Genomic DNA, 21,998 nt, shown 5'->3' with positions numbered 1-21,998 from the left:
TTGAAAGAAAGTGCAAAATTGATGTCGGACACCCTACCCCATCACCTAACAGAAAAATTAATAAAAAAAATATTGACGTCAAATAATTGTCCGCAATAGGCACAAAGGGAAGCTGTGTAGCTGTGGTCTACTTCAGAAAAAAACACAGTGTGTTTTACGGCTTAGTTTATTGTTTTTTATGTAGGTTCAAAGATTTAGTCCGTCAGTCTTATTACCCTACAGTCTACCTTACACTTACAGAAAAGTTAATAAACAATGTTCTACGGCAATACTTGTGTCTGCACTAGGTGCAAAGGGAAGCTGGGTAGCTGATGTGTACTGGAGAAGAAACCCAAGGTGTTCTTCGGCACAGTTTTTTTTTAGGAACGTAGGTCCAAATTTAGGAACAGACACCCAACCCCGCTATCTTACTGAAAAGTTAATAAAAAATATTGTACGGCAATACTTTTGTCCGCACTAGGTGCAAAGGAAGGTCGAGAAATAATATAGGGTGTTCTTCGGCTTAGTTTATTCTTTTTAAAAGAAAGTACAAAGTTGGGGCCGGACACCCTACCCAACTACTTTACAGAAAAAAAATAATAAAACATGTTCTATGTCAAATCATTGTCCACAATAGGCGCAAAGGGGAGCTGGGTAGATGTGGTCTACTTGAGAAAAAAACACATTGTGTTCTTCGGCTTAATTTATTGTTTTTCACGTAGGTTCAAGGATTGAGTCGGACAGTCTTCTCACCTTAAAGTGTTCCATGCAGAAAAGTTAATAAAAAATGTTCTACGGCAAAACTTGTGTCTGCACTAGGTGCAAAGGGAAGCTGGGTAGCTGGGGTATATTGGAGAAGAAACCCTAGGTGTTCTTCCGCACATTTTTTTTTGGAACGTAGGTCCAAATTTAGGAACAGACACCCAACCCCGCTACCTTACAGAAAAGGTAATAAAAAATATTGTACGGCAATACTTTTGTCCACACTAGGTGCAAAGGAAGGCCGGGTAGCTCTGGTTTACTTGAGAAAAAAACACAGTGTGTTCTTCGGCTTAATTTATTGTTTTTCATTTAGGTTCAAGGATTGAGTCGGACAGTCTTCTCACCTGAAAGTGTTCCATGCAGAAAAGTTAATAAAACATGTTCTACGGCAAAACTTGTGTCTGCACTATGTGCAAATGGAAGCTGGGTAGCTGGGGTATACTGGAGAAGAAACCCTAGGTGTTCTTCCGCACATTTTTTTTGGAACGTAGGTCCAAATTTAGGAACAGACACCCAACCCCCAATACCTTACAGAAAAGTTAATATAAAAAATATTGTACGGCAATACTTCCGTCTGCACTAGGTGCAAAGAAAGGTTGAGAAATAATATAGGGTGTTCTTCGGCTTAGTTTATTCTTTTTAAAAGAAAGTACAAAGTTGGGGCCGGACACCCTACCCCACTACTTTACAGAAAAAAAATAATAAAACATGTTCTATGTCAAATCATTGTCCACAATAGGCGCAAAGGGGAGCTGGGTAGATGTGGTCTACTTGAGAAAAAAACCCAGTGTGTTCTTCGGCTTAATTTATTGTTTTTCATGTAGGTTCAAGGATTGAGTCGGACAGTCTTCTCACCTTAACGTCCTCCATGCAGAAAAGTTAATAAAAAATGTTCTACGGCAAAACTTTTGTCTGCACTAGGTGCAGAGGGAAGATGGGTAGCTGGGGTATACTTGAGAAAAAAAAACACAGGGTATTCTTCGGCTTAGTTTTTTTTTTTTTTTTTTGAAAGAAAGTGCAAAGTTGGTCTCGGACACCCTACCTCACTACCTTACAGAAAAATTAATAAAAAAAAATATTGACGTCAAACAATTGTCCACACTAGGCACAAATGGAAGCTGTGTAGCTGTGGTCTACTTTAGAATAAACACAGTTTTTTCTACGGCTTAGTTTATTGTTTTTTAAGTATGTTCAAAGATTGAGTCGGACAATCGTATTACCTTACAGTCTACCTTACAGAAAAGTTAATAAAAAGTGTTCTACGGCAATACTTGTGTCTGCACTAGGTGCTAAGGGAAGCTGGGTAACTGAGGTGTACTGGAGAAGAAACCCAAGGTGTTCCTAGGCACAGTTTGTTTTTAACGTAGGTCCAAATTGAGGGTCAGACACCCAACCCCGCTGCCTTACAGAAAAGTTAATAAAAAATATTGTACGGCAATACTTTTGTCCGCACTAGGTGCAAAGAAAGGCCGGGTTGCTATGGATTACTTGAGAATAAACACAGGGTGTTCTTCGGCTTAGTTTATTCTTTTTTAAAGAAAGTGCAAAGTAAGGCCGGACATCCTACCCCACTACTTTACAGTAAAAAAAATAATAAAAAATGTTCTATGTCAAATCATTGTCCACAATAGGCGCAAAGGAGAGCTGACTAGCTGTGGTCTACTTCAGAAAAAAACACAGGGGGCTCTACGGCTTAGTTTAATGTTTTTTAAGTAGTTTCAAAGATTGATTCGGACAGTCTTCTTACCTTAATATATACCATACAGAAAAGTTAATAAAAAAAATATTCTACGGCAAATCTTGTGTCTGCACTAGGTGCATTGGGAAGCTGGGTAGCTGAGGTATACTGGAGAAGAAACTCAAAGTGTTCTTCCGCACAGTTGTTTTGTAACGTAGGTCCAAATTTAGGATCAGCCACCCAACCTCACTACCTTACAGAGAAGTTAATAAAAAATGGTGTACGGAAATACTTTTGTCCGCACTAGGTGCAAAGGAAGGTCGGGTAGCTGTGGTTTACTTGAGAAAAAACACAGGGTGTTCTTCGGCTATTTATTTTTTTGAAAGAAAGTGCAAAATTGATGTCGGACACCCTACCCCATCACCTAACAGAAAAATTAATAAAAAAAATATTGACGTCAAATAATTGTCCGCAATAGGCACAAAGGGAAGCTGTGTAGCTGTGGTCTACTTCAGAAAAAATACAGTGTGTTTTACGGCTTAGTTTATTGTTTTTTATGTAAGTTCAAAGATTTAGTCCGTCAGTCTTATTACCTTACAGTCTACCTTACACTTACAGAAAAGTTAATAAAAAATGTTCTACGGCAATACTTGTGTCTGCACTAGGTGCAAAGGGAAGCTGGGTAGCTGCGGTATACTGGAAAAGAAACCCAAGGTGTTCTTCCGCACAGTTTTTTTGGAACGTAGGTCCAAATTTAGGAACAGACATCCAACCCCGCTACCTTACAGAAAAGTTAATAAAAAATATTGTACGGCAATACTTTTGTCCGCACTAGGTGCAAAGGAAGGTCGGGTAGCTGTGGTTTACTTGAGAAAAAACACAGGGTGTTCTTCGGCTTAGTTTATTTTTTTGAAAGAAAGTGCACAATTGGTGTCGGACACCCTACCCCATCACCTTACAGAAAAATTAATAAAAAAAATATTGACGTCAAATAATTGTCCGCAATAGGCACAAACGGAAGCTGTGTAGCTGTGATCTACTTCAGAAAAACACAGTGTGTTTTACGGCTTAGTTTATTGTTTTTTATGTAGGTTCAAAGATTTAGTCCGTCAGTCTTATTACCTTACAGTCTACCTTACACTTACAGAAAAGTTAATAAAAAATGTTCTACGGCAATACTTGTGTCTGCACTAGGTGCAAAGGGAAGTGGGTAGCTGAGGTGTACTGGAGAAGAAACGCAAGGTGTTGTTCGGCACAGTTTTTTTAAAGTAGGTCCAAATTTAGGGCAGACACCCAACCCCGCTACCTTACAGAAAAGTTAATATAAAAAATATTGTACGGCAATACTTCTGTCTGCACTAGGTGCAAAGAAAGGTTGAGAAATAATATAGGGTGTTCTTCGGCTTAGTTTATTCTTTTTAAAAGAAAGTACAAAGTTGGGGCCTGACACCCTACCCCATTACTTTACAGGAAAAAAATAATAAAACATGTTCTATGTCAAATCATTGTCCACAATAGGCGCAAAGGGGAGCTGGGTAGATGTGGTCTACTTGAGAAAAAAACACAGTGTGTTCTTCGTCTTAATTTATTGTTTTTCACGTAGGTTCAAGGATTGAGTCGGACAGTCTTCTCACCTTAAAGTCTTCCATGCAGAAAAGTTAATAAAAAAATGTTCTACGGCAAAACTTGTGTCTGCACTAGGTGCAAAGGGAAGCTGGGTAGCTGGGGTATACTGGAGAAGAAACCCTAGGTGTTCTTCCGCACATTTTTTTTTGGAACGTAGGTCCAAATTTCAGAACAGACACCCAACCCCGCTACTTTACAGAAAAGTTAATAAAAAATATTGTACGGCAATACTTTTGTCCGCAATAGGTGCAAAGGAAGGCCGGGTAGCTGTGGTTTACTTGAGAAAAAAACACAGTGTGTTCTTCGGCTTAATTTATTGTTTTTCATTTAGGTTCAAGGATTGAGTCGGACAGTCTTCTCACCTTAAAGTCTTCTATGCAGAAAAGTTAATAAAAAATGTTCTAAGTCAAAACTTGTGTCTGTTTTTGAACACCCTACCCCACCTTTACACAAAAGTTAATAAAATAATGTTCTTCGGCAATGTCTGCACTAGGTATAAAGGGAAAAAGGGTTACTAATGGAAAACATCCAGGGTGGTTTTCGGATTCTTTTTTTTAAGTAGGTCCAAAGTTGGTCGGACATTTTTTACAGAAAAATTAATAAAAAAAGGTTCTACGGTAATCATTTTGTCCGATTAAATGCAAAGAGAGGCTGGGTAGCTGCGGTCTACCTGAGAATAAAAATCCGGGGTGTTGTTTTGTGTTCTGTTTTAAGTAGGTCCAAAGTTGGGGTTGGACACCCTTTCCAATTCTTACAGAAAAGTGTTAAACACAATGTTAAACTGCCATACTTTTCACAGCACAAGGTGCAAATTACAGAAAAGTTATTAAATAAATATTCTTCGGCAATGCTTTTGTCCGCAACAGATGTAAAGGGAAGCTGGTTAACTGAGGTATACTTGAAAAAATGCAATGGTGTTCAACGGTTTAGTTTGTTTTTTTTTTTTGTAAAGTAGGTCCAAAGTTGGGACAGGACATCGCTCCCAACTCTTACAGAAAAGTTACTAAAAATATTCTTTGGCAATTTTTTTGTCCGTACTAGGTTGAAAATAAATCTAGGTAGCTAAAGTCTACTTGAATAAAATCAAGGGTGTTTTACGGCTTATTTTGTTTTTAAAGTAGGTCCAAAGTTGTGACCGGATATCGTTCCCACATGTTACAAAAAAATGTTCTACGGCAACTCTTTTGTCTCACTAGGTGCAGAGAGAAGCTAGGTTGCTGAGGTCTGTCTGAGAAAAAGTTCAGGATGTTCTTCGGCTTAGTTTTTTTCCAAGTATGTCTAACGTAGGGGTCTGACACCCTCTCCAACCCTTACAGAAAAGTTAATAAACAAATGTTCTTCGGCAATTCATCTGTCTGCACGATGCGCAAAAGGGAAGTAAGGTAGATGAGGTGTACCTGAGAAAACAAATCCAGGGTATTGTTTGATTTTTTTTATTATTATTATTAAACTAGATCCAGAGTTAGGGTCGAACACCCTACCCCACCTTACAGAAAAGTTAATAAAAAAAGTTCTACGGCAAGACTGTTGTTCGTACTAGATGAAAAGGGAAGCTTCGTAGCTATCTACTTGACAAAAAATCCAGGGTTTTGTTATGCTTAAAGTTTTTTTTTTAAGTAGGTCCAAACCTTGTAAAAGTCGCCGAAAGTTTTTGTTCTTCTGTTTAAAGATTATTCCACAAGTTGAGAAATTCTCCTGAAATTAATAATAAAAAAATAGTCAATAATTGAAGAATAAATAAATGAAGTACTATAGGTAATCAATGTACAACAGAAGACCGTGTATATTTACGCCAAAAAATGGCATTTTTAACAGAAAAAAATGATTATAGCAAATTGCTCTTCACACTTTAAACATAAGGCAAAACTCTTTTGAAGTGACTTTTGAAAAATCATTTTCTTAATGATATTTAAAATTTGTTATCTATATGGAATTATTTTTTTTTTTTGATTTCACGAGGATATTAAAAAAAGATAAAATTTCAACAGTTTGAATACATCAAATGATTTGAAGATGCTTGTTTTAGAAAGGAAAAATAATATAAGTTCATTTCAGAAGAAAAATTGGAATTGCTGACATTAAGTATTTTGTAATTTGACTTAAAAGGTTGAAAAATGAAAAAATGCATGTTTCATTTTGAATTGAAATTATTTCGCAATATAAAAATTTAAAAGGATGATCAAAACTGCATAATTTTTTTTAATTTTTAATGAGTAGATCTAGAATGAAATGAAATTTGTTTTAATATATGTGTTTTAAATATTCAAATTGTCGACAGTATTTTAAAACATCTTGAAGAACTTGTTAATTATGTATACGTGTGCACTATGTGTGTATCACCTAATTTTGAACATGAGAAATATACTAAAAGGTACAATTATGACCAAAAAGATGTGAATTTTTATTAATTAGGTTACCCGCAGAACACACGACTGAATACCTACACGTGTCTGGAACATGACAATTATCCTTAAATGTGTATGATAACATTAAGAATGGTAATGTGGAACGTGTAACAAAGGCAACAACCCGATCAAAAGGCAAAAAAGAGCTCAAGATCACCAATCGGTCTTCAACACAGCGGGAAATTTCTGCGACCGAAGGCGGGCTTCATGCAGCTGACCCCTTAACATGTGTACGTATGCATTGAAAATAGAAGTTACACACAAGTCCAATATTTAGAAAACAATTAATTCAATTGACAACACATAAACAAGACTAACAAAAGACGGAGGCTCCTGACTTGGACATACATATGTATTGTTAGACCATCTAACACCTCTAAACAATGAAGAATAAACATAGACACGAAATCACGCACAGTAAAACTCAGAGTCAGATATCTTATTGGCCCAAAACCACAATTAATGATCCCGCTTTTCGTTGTCTACGAATATAGTTCCCTTTAATAATAGTGTATTTTGTCTTTATTTTTTTCTTTCCCTTCCTCAGATTTCTTAGTTTTTATGGGGTGGAAATGATAGAAGAGAGCTTAAATAAAACTTTTGGATTTTTCATTTTAACTGATGTTTATATGGAAATAGTGATTAGGCCAGGTACAAAAACGGTATAATTACACTTTTCGGAACATCTCTTGAATTGCCTAAGGGGTATGGATATGTATTTACCAAATGTGTATGATGTATACTTGATATTTTTGTTTTGACGTACTGTGCATTACACACACACACACACAACAAAAAAAAATAGATTTGCTTTTAATGCGACAAAACGTTATAAAGAAATGATAAAGGAATTAATTGTGGTTTCGGGCCTACATGTAATATATTTCAAAACTAAGCTAAATGACAATGATACATACATACATTAACAACGGACTACTATCAATTACTGAAATGCCCGTTCCAGACATAAATTAATCTGATTGAAAGATAATGTCTTCATCAACTGAATTTCTAGCATAATCTCTCTCATTCGGGGTTTTTGTATGATATCATCATAAAATATGTGAAAAGAACATAAACCGTTTTATGCCAACAACTTGTTTTATAATAAATTTGTTTATTTACAATGCAAAAACCATATGTCATTGGGTAAATAAATATTCATACTAAAATATGCCATTCTTATGGACAGTATCGTAACTGTATCCCTTTTGAATAAGCCTGTTTGGTTAGGTTTTGAGGTGAATGCCGACATATTTGTGTTTTGTATAGAATATTACCGTTACAGAATAAGATTTGATGTGTAGATCTGAACATATAACATGTCTGTGTGTTGATTTGTATTTTTTTCTAGCGAATGGTGTCATTGTACCGTTGATACCATTGAGTGAATGTAATGACTAGTTTGCGATACAGAAAACCATGGTGTAATATATTTTAGTAATACAGAGATTGATGTCGTTAAAATCAAATACATATACTACATTACTTGTTCTGACATCGAACTCGGACTTCTTTTGAAATGAGCATTACTGTGCGCATTGATGTGTGTTTGTTGACTAGAGGTTTATTAAAGATTCAATGGTGGCCTTTGGCTGTTGTCTGCACTTTGGTCGAATTGCTGTCTCTTTTGCGCATTACCTATTTCTATTCTCAATGTTATCATATATATAATATATAAATACTACTCATGTTCGGAATAAGTTTTCTTTTTTCAATTTATAATGTCAAAATATAAAATATAAAATGCTCCATATTGGAGCATTTTTCATTTTTCAATATTTGATGTCAAATTGAAAAATGCTCCACGTTGGAGCATTTTTCATTTTCAATATGTAAAGTCAAATCAAAAAATGCTTAAGGTCAGCAATTTTAATATATACTTTTTACAATGAAATTAAAATATATTTTTTTCTTAAACAAGCATATACAAATGTTTTATTTATATAAACTGTTGAAAAATTAACTCATTTTAACACAAACTTATTTTTTTTTTAAATATCCTCATGAAATCAAAATGTTTAATCTCACGAATATTACAAACTTCAAATCGCATTCAAGAAAAGATTTTTATGAGTTGATGTCAAAAGATGATTGTTACATATTTCCAAACAATGAACTTAAAAAATTGCAGAGTAATTTGCAAAATGTATTTTTTATTTCAAAATAGCAAATGTTTGACGTCAATGCACACAAAAGAATAAAGAACACTTTATAAGTGTACACTTAGTTTGTTTAAGTTCATTTAGATTTTTTTACAAAAATAATCAGTAATCTTGAACTCAGATATATTTGATTGAATGCGTTTACGACTAATTGTCTGAACTATGAACTTACCATTTTACTTTTCTACATTGGTTAGAGGTATAGGGGGAGGGTTGAGATCTCACAAACATGTTTAACCCCGCCGCATTTTTGCGCCTGTCCCAAGTCAGGAGCCTCTGGCCTTTGTTAGTCTTGTATTATTTTAATTTTAGTTTCTTGTGTACAATTTGGAAATTAGTATGGCGTTCATTATCACTGGACTAGTATATATTTGTTTAGGGGCCAGCTGAAGGACGCCTCCGGGTGCGGAAATTTCTCGCTACATTGAAGACCTGTTGGTGACCCTCTGCTGTTGTTTTTTGTTTAGTCGGGTTGTTGTCTCTTTGACACATTCCCCATTTCCATTCTCAATTTTATGATGTTTGTTGAAAGCGTCTTTCGATAAAAGTCTTTACTTATTCTTTTTTATTATACTTTGTCACTTGTTTCGACTTTTTAAAGACTCTCCTTGCAGTAGAAGAAAAAAAATCAATTCATTTGTAATTGCTTTTGGATAAGACCGTTTTGCGTGCATACCTTTTTTATTTGGTTTTCAGCAAAATTAAACCACATTTAATAGTGCCGTTATATTAGATAGAATGCATGTACAGTTGATAATCTTGATCTTGATATATTGCTTTTTTCTAACAGTCAATCGATTTTACCTGTTTATAAAAGTCGCCAAACTTTTTCTTCTGATGTTGTGCGATTATTCCACAAGTTTGGAAATCCTCCTAAAATTAATAATAAAAAGAGTCAATAATTGAACATTAATGAAGTTAGTAATTTATGCACAATAGAAAATAGTGACCATACCAAACCAATGAACACCAACTGTCATATTCCTGACTTGGTACAGGCATTTTCTTTCTATAAAAAATGGTTGATTAAATTGATTTTAAAGCTTGTTAAACCTCTCCTTTGTATGACTGTCGTATTAAAATGCATTATATTGACAACGATTTGTGAACAAAACAAACAGGCAAAACAGGTAAAAAATGTCAAAAATAGAGGCACAGCAGTCAACATTGTGTTATTATCTTAATCCCTATAAAACAAACAAATATATTAACAAACATTTACCATTGCACAATAATACAATGATGGGATGTATAAGTACAAAGCCACATTATATATAAGAAAGAAACACAAAAAGGCATATAGACAAACAACAGACATATAGACAAAAAGTTATATAGACATATATGTTTTCGAATGCGTTTAAGACTAATTGTCTGAAAAATGACCCTACCATTGTTATGTTCATTGAAATAATTTTGTTATAACCGTGCTTATATATTTTTGTGCATACTTTTCCTCTAGTTTCAACTTTTTATAGACTCTCCTTGCAAAAGAAAACGTCATTTTATTCAGAATTGTTTATAGGAAAGACTATTTTAACGTGCCTACTTTTTTCATATTTTTTTAGCAATAGTGAACTACATTCAATAGTGCCGTTATATTAGGTAGAATAAATGTACAGTTGATTATCTTGATATTGATGTATAGTTTATTCTAACAGTCATTCGAATAAACCTTTTGTAAATGTCTCCAAATGTTTTGACCCTGATGTTGTTAGATCATTCCATAAGTTTGGAAATGCTCCTGAAATTAATAATAGGAAATAGTGAAAGATTGCATATTAATGAAGATAGTAATCAAAGTACAATAGAAAATAATGACCATATCAAACCAATCAACATCAACTGTCATAATCATGACTTAGTACATGCATTTTCTTTTATAAAAACTGGTGGATTAAACCTGGTTTTAAAGCTAGGTAAACCTCTCACTTGTATGATTGTCTTATAAAAAATTTAACAAAACAAACAGACATAATAAGTAAAAATGTTAAAAATAGAGGCACAGCAGTGAACATTGTGTTATTATGTTAATCTCTATAAAACAAACAATAAAAGTCGCCAAAAGTTTTGATTCTTATGTTGTAAGGGTATTCCATAAGTTTGGAAATTCTACTGAAATTAATAATAGAAAAAAAGTCAATAATTGAATATCAATGCAGATAGTAATCATTATACAATGGAAAACAGTATACACTAACTTTGTATAAGTTCATTTATATTTTTTTACCAAAAAATTATCAGTAACCTCGAATGCAGATATACACGTTCGCATGCGTTTACGACCAATTGTCTGAAATATGAAGTTTCCATTGTTATGTTTATTGAAAGCATCTTTTCATAAAAGTGCTTATTTATTTTGGTGTATACCTTGTAACTAGTTTCGACTGTTTAAAACCTCTCCTTGAAAAGGAAAAAAACATCACTTTATTAGCATTTGCTTTTGGATAAGACTGTTTTACGAGCCTTTTTTTTTAGGTAAATTTTTCAGCAAAAGTAGACGACATTCAATAGTGCCGTTATGTTAGGAAGAATAAATCTACAATTGATTATCTTGATTTCGACGATTTTCTTTTTTCTGACAGTCATTCGAATATACCTGTTTAAAAACTCGCCAAAAGTTTTGCTTCTGATGTTGTGAGATTATTCTACAAGTTTGAAAATTCTCCTGAAATTAAGAACAAAACGAGTCAATAATTGAATATTAATGAAGTAAGTTAGTAATGAACAATTGAAATACTAAATTTGTTCATCTATATTTTTTTACAAAAATAGTCAGCAACCTCGAATGCAGATATATGTGTTCGAATGCGTTTACGACTTCTTGTCTGAAAAATCAAATCATGATTGATATGTTCATTGAAAGAATCTTTTTACAAAAGTGCTTATCTAGTGTTTGGCAAACCTTATCACTAGTTTCGACTTATTAAAGACTTTCCTTGCAAAAGAAAAACGTCATTTTATTAGCATTTACTTTAGGATAAGATTGTTTTACGTGTCTACTTTTTTAGTTATTTTTTTCAGCAAAAGTAAAGCACATTCAATAGTGCCGTTATATTACGTAGAATGTATGTACAGTTGATTCTTATTCATATTTCGCCTTTAGGTCTCAAGAAATGAATAAGCTTAACTTCTCTATGAGGCGTAATGTAATATCTATGTTTAAACAAACAAATCATAACCACCAGACCAGAGATGGTCAGTGACCTTGACCCTAGTATATACGCACCTGTTCCAAACAGTGAACACAACACTTTACTTGAATTCTGTTTAGTTATTTTATTGTTTATTTAAATTGAGGAAGTTGGAAAGTTACTTTAATTATAGTTATCTTGTCTTTGATGCAAGAAATAACAATGTCTTGTCTACGATGTATGACAAGTGTTGATGGAAATGAATTAAACATTTTTTTGTCTACGATGTATGACATCATCATCATCATCATCATCATCATCATCATCATCATCATCATCATCATCATCATCATCATCATCATCATCATCATCATCATCATCATCATCATCATCATCATCATCATCATCATCATCATCATCATCATCATCATCATCATCATCATCATCATCATCATCATCTCTCCAAAATAACCTTGCTTCATTCTCCTGCGTTGTGTCGGCAATGATTACATTTTACACCACTGATAAAACAGTTTCTGACAGAAGTCATACTAGGATAGAAATTGACAACAAAATACCTGCAATAGTGAAAAAAACAAACAAATATAAAAACAATTTATAAATTGCATAAGGCCGAATCGCAATTTTAGATCTATCATTATCATTTATGCTTTGCGATAAACCTCCACATTATATATGCACTTTATAATGTAAAAACAATTGATTGGTTGTGTTGAATACCACTTTAGCACTTTTGCTCAATCTAGGCTATTCATTTTTATTGGTGGACGCGGGTATAAAGGAACTATGTATTGAGAGATTACAAACTATAAGGTTAAGGGAGGGACGGGGAAGGGGTGAGCGAGAATGATATTTCAGAAAAAGACAGGACGAGTTTTGGGTAAAAAAAGTCAGTATGAGCAACTTTGCCAAACAAAAAGGCTGAATAACAATTCATGTAAAAAAAAGTCAGGATAACTTATAAAAAAAGGACCGAATAGAGTTAACAATTAAAATGAAGAACTGATTACAAAAAGAAAAATGCAACACATACTTTTTCTTGGGTACTTGATGTCGCAGCTGCTTAACCTTACCACAAGTGGATCGCAAGTGCAAATATTATTAGTCGCTCATTCTAGAGAGGGGAATGGTATCCCCCATTGGTAATGCTGGTTTGTCATTTTGAATATTCCAAATAATTTAGAAAAGTGGGTAGAACATTTTACCAAAAAAGTTATAAAGAGAAAGAAATTACTCCAGACGGGATGAAAAGGAATTTTCTGTCCTTCCAATGCAGGATATAATTCGGAACAAAATAAAACGTTAGCAAGCCAGTCATAAGGCTGGCTGGTGAAAATGAATATTCAGAATTAAAAAAATCAGCCGTCAAAAATACCTCCCAATCATGATTTTCAAATCGATACCAGTTCTCACTTTGGACTGATAACAAGTTAAATCTGAATATGTATATGCGGGTAGGAAGTTTGTATTTATATTTGTAACATTATCAATGACGAAGAACAAACAAAGAATATAAGTGAAATAAAAAAATGATAAAGGTTCACAATATACATTCATTAGGACAGACCTAGTATGTTAATATTTTGTATAATAAACTTTCACTTGCAAATGCAAAATGAGAACTACAGAAGGTAACTGGTCCGGAATCCAAAAAGAAGGGGATGTTGCCTATAACACTTAAGCGACGTTTGGAGTACGACATGTAAAAAGCGTATGCATTAACCATATAATGGTTGCTCCAAAAGTTGGCCCGAACACACATGAATCCGCTTCTGTCATTTGCGATAATACACCACAGGTGAAATGCAAATTACTTGAGGATTATTATCAAGTAGTTTGAAAATCCAGCTTGTCACATTTCAAATTATCTGAAGAAATGCAGTTCTCAATTTGACCCTTCATAAACTTGAGCATGCATGACAAGCATAAAAAGAATAATAGTGCATTTGCTCCAGCATGTCGTTATAAAATATGAAACGCATCGCGGTAATACAAAAAAAAATCACTTAGTTTTTCCGGCAGCCGATCCAATTTGATTAAAAAGTGCAGGTGTAAGAGCTATACTAAACCACTTCATTTTTGTACAGGTGGAAAGGCCACAGTTCTTTTTTTTAATTGCTTTGCCTAGTTTTATAGCGTTTGAATAAAGGAATCTTCACAGCAATTTTCAAGTAAAATAAGTTATTTTGATTTCAGGAAGCCAAAAACCAGGACGATCCGATGTCATCGTGCACTAGCTTCTTTGATATTTATGGGAAATGTGACACTGTTTATCTATGTTTTTTATGAATACAAGTTTGGGAAGAAATCCATGATAGACCCTTTTACCCCTGTTTTCGCCTTTGACGTACATTTTGGCCTTTATACAGAGAAAATCAACTTTGAGTTCAATATGAATTTTGCTGTGTATAAAGATTGGAATTTTCTTGAAAAGCCCTTAACGTCCCTACGCAAACGCAAAACTGCAAAGAAGCGTTCTATTAATATCAACTACCATATTCCTGACTTCGTACGCGACACTTTAAGAAAAGTGTGATATGGATTTTAAAACCCCTGTATTGCAATGCTGAAAATACCGCTAAAATGACAACATTACGTGTGTTGCAATCTTATACCGTATTCACACCAAACGTCGTGTATAGCAGTTAGGGAACAACCATTTGACTTCAAAAAAGGGGGAGGGGAATGGATCCTTCCTAGAAAAATATTCTGATCCCCAATTTGATAAACAAAATAAATCTGAATCCAGAGCTTCCCCATACATTATAGTGTCAAATATGGAAAAAAAATATTTGAATGCTAGCATCGATAAAAAATGAATAAAAATGTTTGCGCGAAAAAAAAATCCCACTCAGACCCTCCCGCCCTCCTTTTTGAAATGAAGTCGTTGCTCCTTTATGAACGCCATTTTGATGATTTGCAGTAGTTTGAATGTACTAAAGATGTATCGGTAACGCATTAGAAAACGTAGGCTGCGTCATTGTCATCTTACAGACGAAGAAAAAGGATTGAGATGATCACTACATTCCTATCTTTTATGTTTGTTTCTTTTTCTGTTGTTGGTATTTGTTCTCCTATGAGTCTTTGGCAAAAGGAGGGGATAATGTTTTTTCTATATATTTCTAAGTGTATTTTAACGGATCTGAGAAACTAGACAAACAAAACAATTTACCACACACTTTTTTAGTAATGCATTTATGAGTGAATCGTTGTTTGAGTAAGACCAATGGCAAATATTTCAGTGTATGTCCAGTCAATTCGGGAAGAACTTTTCAAATGAACTATTTGTTCTGAAATGATGATGCTTTGAGTCTTGATAAGGGGTTAATAAAGCTACGTTATGTGTTTTATTAACACCAAAAAATAAAGTTTATACAAATGTTTCTGTAAAGAACTTTATTATTATTTGTTATAAATATCAATTTTTATTAAAAAATCGTTTCTTCTTTAAATACATATGGCAAAATTGATGTTCTAAATGCCTAGTTTAGTGTACACTTAAACTACACAAGGCCTACATTGACTAGTGTTTGCATGTAGGCAAAACATGATGTAAACTACATGTAAACTTTGAGATTTATCAATGGGAACGTAATTTTGTTTAGTTAATTACGTGTGAGACACTAACATCACACCGAGTGGTAAATTTGAAATTGAAACTTCAAAAGGTTAACAGACGCCAGCATGAATCCGTTGGCTGTTTTTGTTTTGTTTCAGACAGGGCGATGGATTTGTTCCAATTGATGAAAACACAATCCTATCGTCATTTCTTGGATAATGATTTACTGAAAAAGAATGATCCCCCGGTTTGTACTTACATGCATGACAAAACAGATATAACACCCGGGTGTCGCATATGCATCAGGATTATCTCATCCTAATGGAGCACATGAAAGCTGTCCGTTTCATGACGGGATAATTGTTTTTCTCTTTACGTGTTCTATATCATGTATATTATTTGTTGTGTACTGTTTAATGTCTTGCTATCATGTTTTTTCTACGACGGCATTGTCATGATTTCAAATTATTTGAAGTTTCTTTTACTGTGCTGATTGGGTGTTGCCCTTTGTTCATGGTTTGACAAGAACCCATAGTTGCTTGCTTCCACTTCGTTCTGACTATTGTAGATAGTGTTTCTCATTGACAATTATTCCATATCACATACTAAAATATTGCTTACTGTTTCTTATGATTATTTAAAGATTCTTTGATGTATACAGCATGTACATTATCTGAGCCTAATGATGACGTGATTTGGAAATTGAATGAAAAAACGCAATTTTTCAAGACCATGAACAACAAAAAGAAACAAAAAATACATTATCAGGTAAAACATCATTTAATCCATTAATTACCTAACCCAGTCTCTGATCGGGATTATATAACATCCTATGTCTTAGATTTGCTTATATTACAATGATCTGACAAGATATCGTTGTATTTCTCTTTTGGTACTTAACATATCCGCCAAAAAGTCAGTAAAATGTAGATTATAAAAAAATACCGAAGTCGAAGGAAAATTCAAAACGAAAAAGTCCTTCATCAAATGGCAAACTCATCCAGTATAATCAATAAAAAAGCAAAAAACCCCGAAAGGTATTTAAATAGAAATCGCTTTCATATCATAATAAGAAAATGTCGGACAGAGGCTGTATTTTTATCAGATTGCATGAATTAAACCCTTTCAAACACAAAAAGTTGAATTCCGAAAAACGGAATGAAAGACAGTCTTTTTTCTTTTCCATCAATCTGCTGTGTTTGCAGTTAAGATATTATAATCGATGATAAGTTGCAAATGAATTGATTTCATCAAATGTATTGGAGAATAAAAGTACAAGATACAACTTTTGTATCTTTATTATGTAAAACTGTGTGATGACATTTGAATTGAACAAGCGTCTATAAAATATTGTCAAACATGAAACATATCCACTATGGTATTAATCTCGTTAAAGAATTGTTAACATAATGCACTTTGATATTCTTTTTATGTTCAGTCGTCGTTAATGTATTCAGAATAAGATATGCATGGCACTATGTAACGTCTCCAAAACCATTAATATTATTTTGATTATATTCCCTTTTTGAATAACTTAACATTTTTTCGGTCGGCAGAGCTTTTCCTTCGTAAGTGAGCTAACAGCGAGTTTGGCGTTTTTAGGTGTCTTCCACAACCACACATAACACCTTCCACAGGAAAATTAGCAGGTAACCACTTTGTGAACGTAACTGTATTTGTTGAAGCAAACATTCCTCTTACCCTAGCTATTTTCTTTTTTTTCATAAAAGTAGCCTTTAGTATGTCGATAGCCTCTGTCCATACTGCAATTTAAGAGCGTTGTTCATTGAAACATCTACACAGTGAATGGCATATCTTTTTTATTCATTTTTTTAAATTTAGTTTATATTGTGTTATTTTCTTAATATAATCAAGACGCAGTGTTTGTTCACCAAAAGTATATGTTGTATTTTTCCTTATTTGGTATTTATAGCGGTATTATTTTTTTCAGAAATATGATACATAGATTATTCATGTGTAATATAAACAAGAGGCCGTATTAGAACCTTTATCCATCATCTGTTAATTTTGGCTGGAATCTTTCATCAATGATTATTTTTGATGTTCAATCCGTGGCTTAATATTGTCATTTTACCCCTGCTTTTTGAAGTACAAGGAAAGAAGAAATACAAAATATATTCCTATTACACTGAAACTCATTCATTCAAAGTTAAGCTGAACTTGATTCGCCAGTTGCAAAGGCGAATATTTATTTTACAGTAGGCGAATTAAATTTTCAAATCATGAGAAATGGTCTTATAAGGGCAATAACACTTTAAGGGGCCAATTGAGTATTTTGATCATATAGACCTATTTGTAGCACTTTGATGGACATGTTTAATGTTTACAGTGTATCTGTATTTATTATAATATTCAGGATGAAAATTGAAAACTGCAACATTTCCTTAAAACTATGACCGGATGAATAGCATGTTAATTATTTGGACTATGATATTTCTGACTCTAACTATTATATCTTTTAATTGTCATTATGAACTCAAATATTACCACACAATTATCTTTTGGTTTAAAATATATGTGTCTGCTAATCCGATAATGGACTTCGTATCTACGTGTCAAACACAGGTTTAGCAGATTATCTATACAATGGACAATAATTGCTTAATCCCTAATTACATGTATTTCTTTATTATTCTGTTTTAAATACTTCTGAGAAATAATTTATATTCAGTTTTGGATAGGTTCTTAAACCCTTAACACCGGACTCAATATTGTAACATCGTTTATATTCTAGTTGGATCGTTTATTAAATTGTTTAACTTTATATCGACTTGAATCTTCATTTTAATATTCAGCAAATAGTCTGGCTATAAAACCATCAATGCAGGAGCCAAAAAGCCAGATTCCCGATGTGGCTTATTATTTCAGAGCAGGTAGACCTTGACCTAATGAATACTTTATTTCCTTGTTTGATTTGCTCTAAACATTGCTAAATGCTTTAGTTTTTGTGATTTAAGTAAAAACCTGTATTTTACCATATGTTCTATTTTTAGCCATGGCGGTCATGTTTTCAGAGAAAACAGAAAATAAAACAAACGCTTTATCCTAGATAACCTAAGAACCATTCAGCTTCAACTTGGTTTAGATTGGTTTAGCAGTTTCAGAGGAGACGATTTTTTAAATGAGAAAAACCTGATAAACAAATTGTTCAAAATTCTTTATAACTGTCATTAATTCCTTAAGGATGTTCGCTTTTCATGTTTTGGAATTTTTGTCAGATTTTCGCAATCCTCTGGTTTTATCCATTTGAATGCCTTAACAAATTTTGCCCTTTGAATCCCATTTTTCTTTTTATAAATCTTTTGCATGTATAATTATAAGCCATTTGTAAAAGTCTTATAAAATCTTATTTATTTTTTAATATTTTTTAAGAACTTTAACTTGTCACAGATAAAGCTATGAAAAATGGTTATTATTTCGAAAACAAGCACATTGACCTCTATATATTTTTTTGCTTTTTGGATTCCGTAATTTATCCCCTATCAATCTATTCTAGTTTATTAAAAGCTATTTATTTTGAAACTGAGTAGCGAACATCTTTAATGGTCATTTGACAATATTAGTCCTTAAACCCGATAATTTACAGATCTTACTTTGCTTAACATTTTTACTGTTTATAGGTTGTCTTTATTTATAATAATATTTAAGATAATAAACAAAAGCTTCAAAAAGTCCTGAGATTTAACAATGTTGTGGCAGCAACCCAACCATGGTTTGTTATATTCATCTGAACATATCAGGGCTGATAGAACTTGACATGATGAACATTATACTACATGTCAGATATTTTTATCTTCTTTAGTTTTTGAGATAAAGGCCAAAAATTGCGTTTTACCCCTATGTTCTATGTTTAGCCTGACATCCATGTTTTTTTACGAAATATACAATAAAACACAAATTGCATTTTAAATACCATAAGGATCATTCAGCATAGGTTTAGTTGAAATATGTTAAGAAAATGTTTGAAATAGATTACACCGGACGGACGACAAAAGCTCATATTTCATTTGAAAAAGTGAGCTAATAAGAAAACATGGATTGACTGGTGTTTATTTTGAATTAATACAACAAAACAATATCGTTAACGATAATTTCCTGTCGTAATTGAATGGACATTTTCTATGAAAGTGATCTCACCAACATTTTTATAACAAGAAAAAAGTCATGGGATAACAGATCTATAGACATTTTAAATTAAAAAGAATACATGGAAGCAACCCTTTCTACTTTATAATCAAAACATTCATTTTTTATTACCCCTCCGTGCCGCTAGCTAAGTAAATTTCTCTAAAACCTTGCGTTTGATTTTTTTATTTTTTTCGGTTAGTGTTGAAAAAGACATAACATAATATTCAAGATGCGTTTTCAAGCATTAACGGATTAAATCATAACAGTAATTATTTAAGTAGTTTCAATAAACAATAGACATTAACGATTTTTGTTCTTCAATTTCATAACATCTGACAAAAAATATACCTGATTGTCCCGGATTATATACCACGTCTGCTACTGCGAGCTAAAACAAAATGGTGAATAAATAGTTATAATTATAGCTAGCACAATATTTATCATTGATATGATTTTTAACAAAACAAACTTAATATATTCCACATTTTCCACAATTTCGTTAGTATCGGTTTTTGTCAGGGTCTCACTGTGAAGTAGTGGTTAGATATTTAGTCAAGTGTAATTGATATGTAAAACAGGCGGATAGAGGAACAGACAGAAAAAAGACGAAAAGATGGAAATAAAGACTAACTGATTGAATGAGTGAAACAATATAACACTGTTGTGGTAATGTGGTCGTTATAATTAAGCTTGTATAAGTTCATAAAGGGATATACGAGTTTAATACAGAAAGACAAAATGTTTTCGAAGTCGAACTTATGTAGCTGTGCCAATATGACTTTGCCAATATGTCGTTTGAAAAATTGAGAGTACTTAAACCTATGGAAAGCAAGTAAAGACTACCAATGAGGTATAGAAATATTTCTTATGCCTTCTTTTTTATTTACAATGTGGTGAACATGTTTAATGTGTTCACAAGTTAATCTCGTTAAATATACGAATGAATATATATCTTTGTTATAAAAATAAAATTGGAAAATCGTATAAAAAATAGTTGCAAAGTCAGCTAAAATAGACTAAAAATACGCTAAATTAGTTAAACAAATATCATCAAAGATACCAGGCGTATAGTGTGTACGCTAGACTCGCTAAATCTGCCATACTAAAGTACTTTTGACATCTTAAATCAAGTGGCTTTTTTACAAAAAGAATAGCAATACGTGAACCTCAGATCGCTGACTGGTCAACAAAAGATTGTTGCTGAATTTTTGTTTCCATTTGAATTGAGTGATTGGCGGAGAAAATGATGAAGTTAAACCACCTGACTGTTTTAAAATTTGTAATAATGTGAAAATTCTTGTACAAGACAGTTGAAAGTAATGGTGGATAGTTGTGAAAAGAAAAAAGTGTATATGTACAGCTACTATTTGAATATACATTTTAAAGATCGACTATTTCATTTGTCTCTTGGGATAATACATAACTTTTTTGCATACACCTATTGCAAATCCCAGTTTGTACAAACCAATAAAAATATAAATTTAGGACACTCAGTTTGCTTTATAATCTTGATGCATATTTTTTATATATCATATCTTTATATTAAGTGTCCTTCATATTATCAACTCGATATATATTGTATAGATACATTTTCAATGTGAAGTGAAACCCTGTGGCATGTTTACGTTCTATATATTTCTTAAGACTAACACACTATGTTCATTTGGACCTCTTATATAGACTTACTTTGGTCACATTAAACATCTCAAATTTTAAAGATTTTCTGAATTTCTTCAATAAATCCAAATATTCTACAGGGAAACTTTGGTTTGAAGAATATCTTGATTTCAAACGTTTTATGAATAAATACACAGTCATACTATCACAAGAATCTATTTAAATTAGCCATGTAGATATGAAAAATACCAGAATTAATATATTGTACACCAGCCGCGAGTCAAGTCTACAAAGAATCATCAGTGACGCTCGAATGCAAATAGTTTTTACCCCGACTCCCGGAATGACAAAAGTAAAATAATTAAAATGACAAAATAACGGCCTAATTTACGTACAAAAAAATGAACGAAAAAACATAATTTATGTAACGCGTCAACAAATTAAAATCACTGAATTACAGGCTCCTGACATGGAACAGTCACACACATCTCTTGTTTAAAAATATAAAATAAGACCGGCAAAATAGCAAAACTCTATATAAATCGCTATTTTGCCGAAGCCTTAATATATCAAATACAAATAGTTCTTAAATCAATTCTAGCCGTAAAATTTATAAATCAATTCTAGCCGTAGAATTTATAAATCAATTCTAGCCGTAGAATTTATAAATCAATTATAACCGTATAACTGTTTGGTAGAACTGTCTAAAATTGTTCTAGGGTAGAACTGTCAGGATCAGTTTAGGTAGAACTGTCCAAAGCAGTTCTAGGTAGAACTGACCAAATCAGTTCTAGGTTAGAACTGGTCTAGCTGGAACTGTCTAAAAGGTGACAGGCTAACAGTTCTACATACTGTTCTAGAACAGTTCTCCTGGCAGATTCTGACTGATTTAATGAGAGGTTA

The 21,998-nt window shown here is 32.8% G+C and overlaps 1 protein-coding gene across 9 annotated transcripts in view; it reads right to left on the bottom strand.

Moving 5' to 3' along the window:
* Positions 1-21,998, bottom strand: part of LOC139528747 (mediator of RNA polymerase II transcription subunit 12-like) — a 322,630-nt gene that overhangs the window by 219,934 nt on the left and 80,698 nt on the right. For 3 of the 9 annotated variants that reach the window (XM_071325024.1, XM_071324970.1, XM_071324961.1), the window contains exons 6-7: positions 19,827-19,866; positions 16,612-17,092 (exon numbers count right to left, since the gene is read on the bottom strand). The exons of 5 other annotated variants lie outside the window; for them this stretch is intronic. In XM_071325024.1, the coding sequence (XP_071181125.1) occupies positions 16,842-17,092; positions 19,827-19,866 (291 nt within the window). In that variant the 3' untranslated portion in view covers positions 16,612-16,841. Of the gene's footprint in view, positions 1-5,673; positions 5,741-9,419; positions 9,489-10,290; positions 10,360-11,214; positions 12,026-16,611; positions 17,093-19,826; positions 19,867-21,998 lie in introns of those variants that run through there. One more of the 9 variants, XM_071324977.1, reaches the window with a different exon arrangement.

The sequence above is a fragment of the Mytilus edulis genome, chromosome 1, assembly GCF_963676685.1.
Source record: "Mytilus edulis chromosome 1, xbMytEdul2.2, whole genome shotgun sequence".
NCBI lineage: Eukaryota > Metazoa > Mollusca > Bivalvia > Mytilida > Mytilidae > Mytilus > Mytilus edulis.
This window is presented reverse-complemented; position numbering and strand designations above follow the sequence as displayed.